Here is a 10,836-nt window from a genome sequence, read left to right on the forward strand (position 1 = left end):
CTGTTTCTGTTGACACGTGTTGACTCACGTGAGCCGCCTGCTGGTGTGTGCGCAAATAACACCCGTCTACATTTATTCTCCTCAAACGCGGGATGACTGAGACGCTGCTACAGTAAATTAATTACGATGCTTCCTGCTGTGAAAAAAACGTTTTCATGTCTGGAATTTCACAGTTATTTTGTTTTCAAAGAGGATAAAGGAAATAACATAGTTGTACAGCATAAGCTATGCATGAAGACTCTTGCTTTAACAAAGGCTACTTAACCAACTTGAACATTTGCAGGTACGAGTCCGATATGCATGGAAATCATCATGTTATCTCAAATTTAGTGTTTGTTAGTGATTCAAAATTCCATGGTGTGCATGACTGCAGTTGTAAGTTTTCTAGCGGAAAATGAGCCTGAAAATGTAGAAATTAATGAGAGTCCTCACACCCCGGATCAGTCATTGAAATAAAGAAAGATCATAGCATTTCACATGCATTTATGATTTCGACATGTAGGCTTATTTTAAAATAGACTGATATGTATATGGTGTAAATGTTTCAATGCTGTGTATAAAATATATTTATTTTTACTTGTACATGTTAAAAAGAAAAAATTATAACTGTAACGGAATACATTTTAAAAGTAACCTTCCCAACCCTGCATTTGAGAAATAGTCACAATTTTGTGGGCAATCGTCAGAAAAAAAGTCGCAATTATCAGAAAGTCACAACTGTAAGATGTAAAATTACATTTGTGAGAAATAGTCAAAATTTTGAGGTATAAAATGTGCAATTTTTTGAAATTATTAGAAAGTAACGTACAACAGAAAAAGTCACAATTATGAGAAATAAAGTCAAAACTGTGAGATAAAACTTGTTTTAAGTCACAATTATAACAAAATAAGTATTGTTGGGGGCCACTGTATATTTAGAAAATATAACATACTAGACTAAATTATAGTATACTGTGAGACTATGCAGAAGATCCATGACATTTCCACCAGAGAAACATGGCTGTGTTTGATTTGATGTTTTATGGCTATAGACAAAGGCGAGTACAGACCATGTTCAGTGTTTTTGATATGTCCTCCTAAAGATAAATGCATGTGTAAATCATAAAGACATGTCTGTTATGCCTAAGGCATAGGAATCTTGTCTTGTAAGTACAAACTAGACAAGATTTTTTTTAGAGATACTAACAAAAGAGGAGTTTAAATGTGTAGTAATAAGACAAGATTTTCTATTTTTGCTGCATTGTTGTCATTTCTTCTATTTCAGTGCGTAATGGTTTTTGACATAATGTAGTACACCATGAACTTGTCAACTTGTTGAGAACAATGTCAGTTTTTGACTGGCAGGGAATGAGGTGAAGGATTTTTATTTTTGTGAGTAAGACGTATATAGAACATTGTTTCGATTTGGTATGCAGACAAAACACTTTAGTGGGTGTTCAGCTACAGAACAGTGAGAAATATCCAAATAGAAAGAAAAAGAATGGCAAAAAAAAAAAACACACACACACAACGGGGCCCTTGAGACACCAGTAAAACATGTCAAGGCCCCAGGTTTCCTCATTGCTTTGTCTGTCTCAGTTATCAGTGTTAGGAGGAGCTTTGCAGCTTCTTAATATATCGCTGTAGTTTAGTTATCAGAATCTGAGCTATCTATGGAACAGCAGAAGAGCTCTAGTGCTTGTTCTGACGGGACCGGCCCTCTGATCTGGCTCCCTTTGAACCGCTACCCTTCCCATGGTTGCTCAGAGAAACACGCTCCCTCTCAGAAAGAAAAATATAGACAGAGAGGCTTTACGGAGACAACTGACAGCTCCCCAGACCCTCTTGGATGTGAGGTGAGGCGATGACCCAGAAGAAAATTGTATGTTTAGTGGAGTTTAGGAATATTAGCTTTGAAAGTTTTAACTTTGACTCTCATATTTTCTTTAAAATATCTCACGAGAAATAAAACAAACAATTGAGACAATTGTTCGTATATAAAAATAAAAGGTTACATTCAGAAAATTTGTTTGTAGAAGAATTTGATAGGAAAGAATATATTGATAGAATAGAGTTTGATTTCATGTTTGAAATCTCTGACTTTTAGAGGATGCATTTGTAAATATTCAGGTTTTAGACAGGTAAATATTCAAGTCTGACAATCAAGAGACTTAAACAAAAGTCTCCAGTTGATCTCCATTTATCCTCATTGCAGTCTGGGAGAAACACTTGAGATATTTAAGAGATCATTTGTAATTGTTTTCATTCCTATGGGGAAGATTAGATTTAGAAGGAGAGGCAAGCTGTAATGAGAGGGTAAATTAGGTTTCTGTTGTCGCATGCCAGTCTGGGATATGGGCCAAAGTTTAGATTGCACGTCAGAGTGTTTGTTTAAAGGTAAAGAGTGTTATTAATAATTTTAAGCTTTGCCGCTTCAGTTGAACATTTTAATAACCAGGCAGCTCTCACACAGGTCATGCAGCTTTGAACGAGTGCATTTGTGACTCCTCTTTTCATCTCAAGGAGAAAGCTTTGCTTAGACATTTAATTTAACCACCTTGAAGGTAGATTGCACAATGTCTGTGTATCGTGTGCTTCCCTTTCATGGGAACTTCGAACTGCGTCCTCTAGGGGTCGCTATGGGGGTATTATGGTGCAGCTATGATGCATGCATGCAAAAAATGTCATTTTGAACTTGAATGAACTCTCTTTCCTCATTTTAGCTGTTCTTCTTTTCAGGCCCACCTTGTGGCAGCGTTTGAGCAGAGTTTGGGCAACATGACCATCCGACTTAAGAGCATCACCATGACCGCAGAACAGAAGGTAAATATCAACACGCTTGCATTTGAATTTATCACATTTGTTCATTAATAAACTTAAACAGAACATGATTTTATAGATGCATTGTCAATAAATATATATGTGTATGTTAGGACTCTGAGCTGAATGAGTTGAGGAAAACCATCGAGCTGCTAAAGAAGCAAAACGCAGTGGCTCAAGCGGCCATCAATGGCGTCATCAATACTCCAGAACTCACCTGCAAGAGTGAACGCACAGGTGAGCAAAAGAAAATAATCGTTATTTTTAAAATTTGACTTCATATTTGAAATCTCTGACATTTGACATCTGACATCTTTTCCTTTAACGTGATTACATTTCTGTTTTAATACAATTATGTATTTTGAGCATTCTGTATATACTCCTCAGACATTGTTGTGTTCTGATTGGTTGATGTATTGTACTGTATTGTTTAGTTTTGCAGTTTGAACACTAAATGGCATGCTTGATGTCAATTAAAAGCTCTCTCTGTTTATCAGGTAATAATGGAGCGCAGCCGGACCTGCGCATGCGCAGACAGCACTCATCTGACAGCGTCTCCAGCATCACCAGCGCCACCAGCCACTCCAGCCTGGGCTCCAACATGGACAACCCCGACTCCAACAGTAAGAAGAAGAAGAAGAACTGGGTGAGTACACACTCCTCTCATCAACAGTTAAAGAGATGGTTCACCCAAAAATGACAATTCTGTCATCATTTACTCACTCTCATGTTGTTGCAAACCTGTATGAGTTTCTTTCTTCTGCTGAATACATAAGAAGATATTTTGAAGAGTGTTGATTCCAGAGCAGTTTCCAGTCCCCATCTATACTATGGAAGTCAGTGGGGAGCATCAGTAGTTTGGTTACCCATATTCTTCAAAATATCTTCTTTTATTTTCAACAGAAGAAAGAAACTCGAACTGAGTAAATTATTTGACAGAATTGTCATTTCTGGGTGAACTATTCCTTTAAAGAAATGTTTAACCGTTGCAAAACTATGTGTTTCTTCATTCTGCATTTTATTTGTCTAATGTTTGTCTTTTATGTTTTTGTCGGAAGTTGCTAAAACTTTAAAAATGATTAAATACTGCTAACAAACATCTAGTGTGATATTTACTTTTATACTTTTCCTGAAAACAGTATTAAATGCAAAAAATTAAGGACCTGCCTTTTTGTAGTGTAAGTTAGTTTACCATACATATAGAGTTTAATATTGTACTTCCTGTTTCGCTGTATCATGCTATGGCTGTAGCTGGTGACCTGTGCTGGAGGTGACGTGTCAGATGATGAATATGAATATGAATACGTATGTTAAAGTATCATGACAAGTCACCCTGTTATATTTAGTGAAGTGTAACATTGATAGGCCAGCAGTCCTTGTTGATTTATATACAATACTGTTCAAAAGTTTGGGGTTGGTAAGATTTTTTTTCCTTGCTTTCGAAAGAAATTAAAAAATGTATACATGATGAAATTGATTAAAAGAGACAGGAAAGACATTTACATTGTTAAAAAAAATCTTATGCATGAATTATTTATGAATGCTTATGCAGCAAATCAGGATATTAGAATGATTTCTGAAAGATCATGTGACACTGAAGACTGGCATAATTATGAAAATTCAGCTTTAACATCACAGGAATAAATTACATTTTAAAATATAATCAAATAGAAAAGAGTTATTTGAAATTGTAATACTTTTTCCACTATAATACTGTTTTTACTGTGCTTTTGATCAAATAAATGCAGCATTGGTGAGTATAAGAGACTTCCTCAAAAAAAATCTTAGCAACCTTAAACTTTTGAATGACAATGTACACCAAGATTTTGAGTTGTTGTTTAGTGTCCCAGTTTGTGGTGTTTTCTAGTTAGCAATTATTCTTAGATTGAATTTAGCTGTGTTTAAGTTATTTAGCTTTGTAGGTGCGTCACTGTACTTTTAGCAAAAAACAGGTCATTTTAGCCTAGTGCTCCCGCTGGCCATCTAGTGTTTTGGAGAATGGTAACCACCAGCTTAACTAGGTCCCTATTCCTGCAGTCGATTTGTGTTATTGCGTATGCATTGGTCCTGGGTTTGTGTTGGTCTTGGGAGGTCTTTAAGTGAAATGTAGTTTAGCGAGACTCTCAACTTAGTAGTTCTTCCTGCAGAGTGGTTTAGTGGTAGACATGCAGCTTGTGCTTCAGACCCCTGTGTAGGACACAAACACACGGCTGAATGTGCTTTTCTGTGTGTCTCTCTGTTTCTCGCTGTGCTGTCGCTTCATATGGCAGGTGTATGAGGTAAGAGTGTGTGTTCAGAGAATCCTGCACACCTGTCTTTGGTTAACCCAGCTCCACTCCGCATCACACCACTAACCCTGCTAACCCTTAGATGTACTGCTCCTCAGCCTGCTGTCTTTCTCACCTGTCTTTCTGACCCCCTTTCCCTTCTTTTCTTCTTCTCTTCCCTTCCTATTTGAAATGATGTCTCATAGTGAGTCATTATATTTATTTATACAGTTAAGCTGATATTTATTTTAGTGTATAGTGTTGCATAGGACAGCAAAGTCTGCAAAAATGTTCCTTGGAATCATGATTTCCTGATGTTTGAATTATCGATTTTATATTGAGATCTTGATTATGAACTTCTTGGCTTTGAGTTCTTGATTTTGAATGCACTGATTATTAATTCCTCAATGTTGAACTTCTTTATTATCAATTTATTGATTTTGAACTTTCTTATTTGTTTTTAATTTTTATTTTAAACTTGGTTTTACATTTCTTGATTATAAACATTTTGATTATAAACTTCATTTTGAACTTTTGCATTTTTTTAAATTTTAAACTTCTTGATTATGAACTTCCTTATTTAGATTTTTTTTTTTATTTTAAACTACAATTGTGAACTTCTTTTTTTTTTTTTTTTTTCTTTATTATGAACTTATTTTTATTTTATTTTTATTTTAAACTTCTTTATTTCAAATTTGTTTATTTTCGTTTTTTGTTTTAAACTTATTGATAATTAATTTCTTGGTTTTGCAACTATAGACAAATAGATGTAAACGGTTCTCAAAACATTCAAGTCTATGCATAAAAACACAGATAAAAAGGCTGCCTTTTTATTTTGTGCTGTTTTTCCCTTCTTTCTTTCTCTTGAGGTTTTACTTCACTGTATTGCTTCTCCTGCACATATTTTATTGCTGCGTAACCTAATAATTTTTCAGGAACTCTCAGCTTAATTATCTTCTCCCTGCTTTCTCTGTTGTCGTTGAAGCTGCGGAGCTCCTTCAAACAGGCCTTCAGTAAGAAGAAATCACCTAAATCAGCCTCGTCCCACTCAGACATTGAGGAGATGACGGATTCCTCTCTCCCTTCCTCTCCCAAACTCCCTCACAACGGCACCAGCACCTCGGCACTGCTGCTCCGCAACACACACTCCAGCTCAATGTGAGTGTGTTTGTGTTATATAACAGCTCTGAACCTGAATAACAACACCACATCACATCACATTTTAAATAAAATATAAAAAACTGTGGCACATAATTGGAATTAATTTAGGTTGAAGATCTGAAATTACAAACTGGAAATAAATTAAAACTAATGCTAAACCTTGAATAAAAATAAATCAGGGTTATTGTACTTAACTAAAACCATCAAAAATGTTACTTGAAATAAAATAAATGTAAACTGAAATGAAAAAAGAATATATAAACGTTCTCTTTTTTTTTTATCTACGTGCTCTTTTCATCTAACAACATGTATGTTGTCATGTAGACTGTCAGACTGTCTGGATGGGGAGGCGGAGACTGTGATGCAGCTGCGTAACGAGCTTCGAGAGAAGGAGATGAAGTTGACGGACATTCGACTGGAAGCCCTAAGCTCCGCCCACCAGCTGGACCAGCTGCGGGAGGCTATGAACCGCATGCAGGTGTGAGATTGACCTTTACGTTACCTTCTTGGAGTCCCACAAATCAGATTTATTGGATCAATTATCTATTTTGCAACAGTGTTTTTCACTATTTTTTAGTAGAAAAGAGGAATGTTACATATTTTATCACTGTGTGGGTGGTCTGCTAGATGGAGATCGAGAAGTTAAAGGCAGAAAATGATTGCCTTAAGTTGGAAGGCCAAGCCAGTGGGAGCAGGGCGTCTTCTCAAGTGTCTGTCTATAACCCCACCTCGACCCCAACGCCTGGCCTGTCTGAACACAGTCTCAACCTCACAGAGACCACCAGCTTCGGTATGAGCATACGTGTTTGTTTTTTGTGTTATTTTTCCCTAAAGGTTGTTTTGTAGCTGTATGCGAGAGAAAAAAAATCATAAAAGCACATTAAAGGTCTAGTCTGTCTTCTTTCAGACATGTTGTTGGATGACTCTGGTGGAGATGGAAGCTCTCGTAAAGAGAGCAGACACGTGAAAATAGTTGTCAGTCTTCAAGAGGACGTCACGTGGAAAGAGGTCAGTTCTCCCGCCTTTTTTGCAGGAAGATTTTTTTAAAAATGCCCCATTTGAGAGAGTTTTGTTTTAATGATTTGTCTTCTGTCTCCCACAGGACTGCAGGACTCGAGACTACCTGATTGGCTGCATTGGTGTCAGTGGAAAAACCAAGTGGGATGTTCTGGATGGAGTTGTACGGCGCTTGTTTAAGGTACATTCATTTACATGCATTGCTGTAACCTTTTTGTTGACGATGAGTGGTTTACATTCAGAAACATTAGACAGTGGTTCATTAAAATATTTTGATGAATTATTTTTTGGGGGGTGCTTAGTCTCTATATACTTCAGAAAGACTTTTTCATCGAGGCATTTAACATGAAGTGGTTTGCGAAAAGTGCTCTAATTTAATTTCTGAAAGATGTGATATCAACACACAGTATTATCCAACCACATGAAAGCAACTTGTAAGACAGATGAATCTCATGAAGCAATGTTCAGGTCATATTTTACTCCAAAAGCAAATAGAAATTACATTTTGCTTAATTAAAATGAAGCTGTTTTTGTGAATACACAGTATTTTTATATTAAAGGGTTAGTTCAACCAAAAATGAAAATTCTGTCATTAATTACTCACCCTCGTGTTGTTCGAAACCCGTAAGACCTTCGTTCATCTTCGGAACACAATTTAAGATATTTTTGATGAAATATGAGGGCTCTCTGACCCTCCCATAGACAGCAAGGTAACTACCATGTTCAAGGTCCAGAAAAGTACCAAGATGATCGACAAAGTAGTCCGTGTGACATCAGTGGTTCAACTGTGAAGTTACGAAGCTACGAGAATACTTTTTTGCGCAAAGAAAACAAAAATAACGACTTTATTCCACATTTTCGTCTCTACTGCGTCACTTTGGACGCACGTTCATGACAGTCACATGACGCGAGCTTGTGGCGGCGCTGACCCAGATTCTCGTAGCTTCGTAACTTTACAGTTGAACCACTGATGTCACACGGACTACTTTGTCGATCATCTTGGTACTTTTCTGGACCTTGAACGTGGTAGTTACCTTGCTGTCTATGGGAGGGTCAGAGAGCCCTCAGATTTGATGATCGACAAAGTAGTCCGTGTGACATCAGTGGTTCAACTGTGAAGTTACGAAGCTACGAGAATACTTTTTTGCGCAAAGAAAACAAAAATAACGACTTTATTCCACATTTTCGTCTCTACTGCGTCACTTTGGACGCACGTTCATGACAGTCACATGACGCGAGCTTGTGGCGGCGCTGACCCAGATTCTCGTAGCTTCGTAACTTTACAGTTGAACCACTGATGTCACACGGACTACTTTGTCGATCATCTTGGTACTTTTCTGGACCTTGAATATGGTAGTTACCTTGCTGTCTATGGGAGGGTCAGAGAGCCCTCATATTTCATCAAAAATATCTTAAATTGTGTTCCGAAGATGAACGAAGGTCTTACGGGTTTCGAACAACACGAGGGTGAGTAATTACCAATTTCTGGGTGAACTAACCCTTTAAAATATGCACAAATTCAGTACAACAGATACTACCGTTATTACACTTACAATAGTACTTTATAAATGTATTTGACTATTTAAATATGTATTTTTTTTAAATATACATAAATATGTATATTTTATTACATTTAAAAGTTAGTGGAGACCTGTTGGATTTGATTACGTGATCGTCTCTCTGTAGGAGTACATCAGGCATGTTGATCCGGTCAGTCATCTGGGTCTGGGTTCAGACACTGTGGAGGGTTATCGTATTGGAGACGTGATCCGGTCCAGCGGAGCACACACACCTGAACTCCTGCCTTGTGGATACCTCGTGGGAGAGAATGACACAATCAACATCTCGCTGAAAGGTTCACACAATCAACAAAAGTTTTATTTGTTATCATTATTTGTCCTAATTGCTCCATGTTTCTGTAGTTAACATTGTTTATGTTTCTCTCATTTCAGGTGTGAACTCTCAGTCCGAGGATTCTCTGGTCTTCGAGACATTGATTCCCAAACCCATGCTCCAGCGTTACGTGTCTTTGCTCCAGGAACATCGCAGGATCATCCTTTCAGGCCCCAGCGGTACTGGAAAATCCTACCTGGCCCACAGACTGGCAGAGCATGTGGCGCTGCGAGAGGGCAAACTGCCCAGTGAGAGCAACATCGTCACCTTCAATGTCGACCATAAATCCAGCAAGGTGAGAATTGATCTCTTTTCCTTAGTTTGTGAGCCAAGTTGTTTGTGTCAGCTCTACATCTTTTAAACTCTATTTTATGTAACATTTATGTCAAAAGAGCAAGGAAAATCAATTTTTTTCCCTTTAGAAACTAAGCTTTCATCTCCAAAATGGTAAAATATATGAGCCAAAGTCTAGAAATCCTTATACATTAGAAAGTAAAGATGTATACATTTATTTTATAGGAGTTGCGTCAGTACTTATCAAATATAGTGGAGCAGTGCAGCACTGACGGGCAGGAGACTGAAGCCCCTCTTGTGCTCATTCTGGACAACCTTCATCACGTCAGCTCACTGGGAGAGATCTTCAACGGCCTGCTTAACTGCAAATACCAGCGCTGGTGAGTCTGCCTTTCATTTTTTTTCATAAATACATGACTGTTCAAATGTTTGTGTTTTTTTTTAAATACTTGTATTAAGTAGGAACACATTAAAGTGATCGAAAGTGAAAGTAATGAAAATGTATAATGTTACAAAAGATTCTATTCATCAAAAAAAACTGGAAAAAAAAGGCATCACAATTTCTACCAAAATATTAAGCAGCACAAATGTTTTCAACATTGGTAATAATAAGAAATGTTTCTTGAGCAGCAAATCAGCATATTAGAATGATTGCACTGAAGACTGCAGTAATGATGCTGAAAATTCTGCTTTGCATCACAGGAATAAATTACATTTTAAAATATATTGAAATATGTAAAATATCAAATGTATTAAATTGTAATATTTCACAACATTACGGTTTTTACTGTATTTTTTATCAAATAAATGCAGTCTTGGTGAGCATAAGAGACTTTCAAAAGCATTAAAAGATTTTACCAACCCCAAAATATTGAACAATTGCGTATATTTATATAATTTCTTTTAATAACAAAAATGTGTTTATGTACACACTACAGTCAGTGTAACATGCACATGCACACAGCAATGAGTGTACAATTAATGCTTTGATTTTGTCTCTCTGTATTTGCAGCCCGTATATAATCGGCACGATGAGTCAGGCGACATCTTCTGCTCCAAACCTGCAGCTTCATCATAACTTCAGGTACAAAACTCTTCTTTTTTGTTCTTGAGTTAACTAAAATTATACCTTAACAGATAAACTGCTACAGAGTGACCTCAAGGTGGCGCCATTGCGCTGTTGTTGGCAGCAATGATGAAATATTTTTATTTTTTTATTTTTTTTATTTATGTTCCTTTCTTTCTTTCTTTTTTTTTTTATTTATATTTTATTTTATTTTATTTGTTTTGAGTTGTCAGGGGTGGAGTTGAATATGTATGTGTGTATATAGTTTGGGATCAGAACGATTTTTAATGTTTTTTAAAGGAGTTTCTTCTGCTCATCAAGGCTGCATTTATTTGATCA

At 36.7% G+C, this 10,836-nt stretch overlaps 1 protein-coding gene across 1 annotated transcript in view; it reads left to right on the top strand.

Annotated features, from left to right (window-relative positions):
* Positions 1–10,836, top strand: part of LOC107662312 (neuron navigator 2-like) — a 129,081-nt gene that overhangs the window by 112,161 nt on the left and 6,084 nt on the right. The window contains exons 23-36 of the mRNA XM_016452298.1: positions 2,719–2,802; positions 2,913–3,036; positions 3,297–3,445; positions 4,051–4,104; positions 5,070–5,078; positions 6,052–6,224; positions 6,552–6,705; positions 6,855–7,017; positions 7,135–7,235; positions 7,330–7,425; positions 8,931–9,099; positions 9,197–9,432; positions 9,657–9,811; positions 10,444–10,515. Coding sequence (XP_016307784.1) covers positions 2,719–2,802; positions 2,913–3,036; positions 3,297–3,445; positions 4,051–4,104; positions 5,070–5,078; positions 6,052–6,224; positions 6,552–6,705; positions 6,855–7,017; positions 7,135–7,235; positions 7,330–7,425; positions 8,931–9,099; positions 9,197–9,432; positions 9,657–9,811; positions 10,444–10,515 — 1,739 coding nt within the window. The remainder of the gene's footprint in view (positions 1–2,718; positions 2,803–2,912; positions 3,037–3,296; positions 3,446–4,050; positions 4,105–5,069; positions 5,079–6,051; positions 6,225–6,551; positions 6,706–6,854; positions 7,018–7,134; positions 7,236–7,329; positions 7,426–8,930; positions 9,100–9,196; positions 9,433–9,656; positions 9,812–10,443; positions 10,516–10,836) is intronic.

This window comes from Sinocyclocheilus anshuiensis, unplaced genomic scaffold (genome assembly GCF_001515605.1).
Source record: "Sinocyclocheilus anshuiensis isolate Anshui unplaced genomic scaffold, SAMN03320099.WGS_v1.1 scaffold579, whole genome shotgun sequence".
Classification (NCBI taxonomy): domain Eukaryota; kingdom Metazoa; phylum Chordata; class Actinopteri; order Cypriniformes; family Cyprinidae; genus Sinocyclocheilus; species Sinocyclocheilus anshuiensis.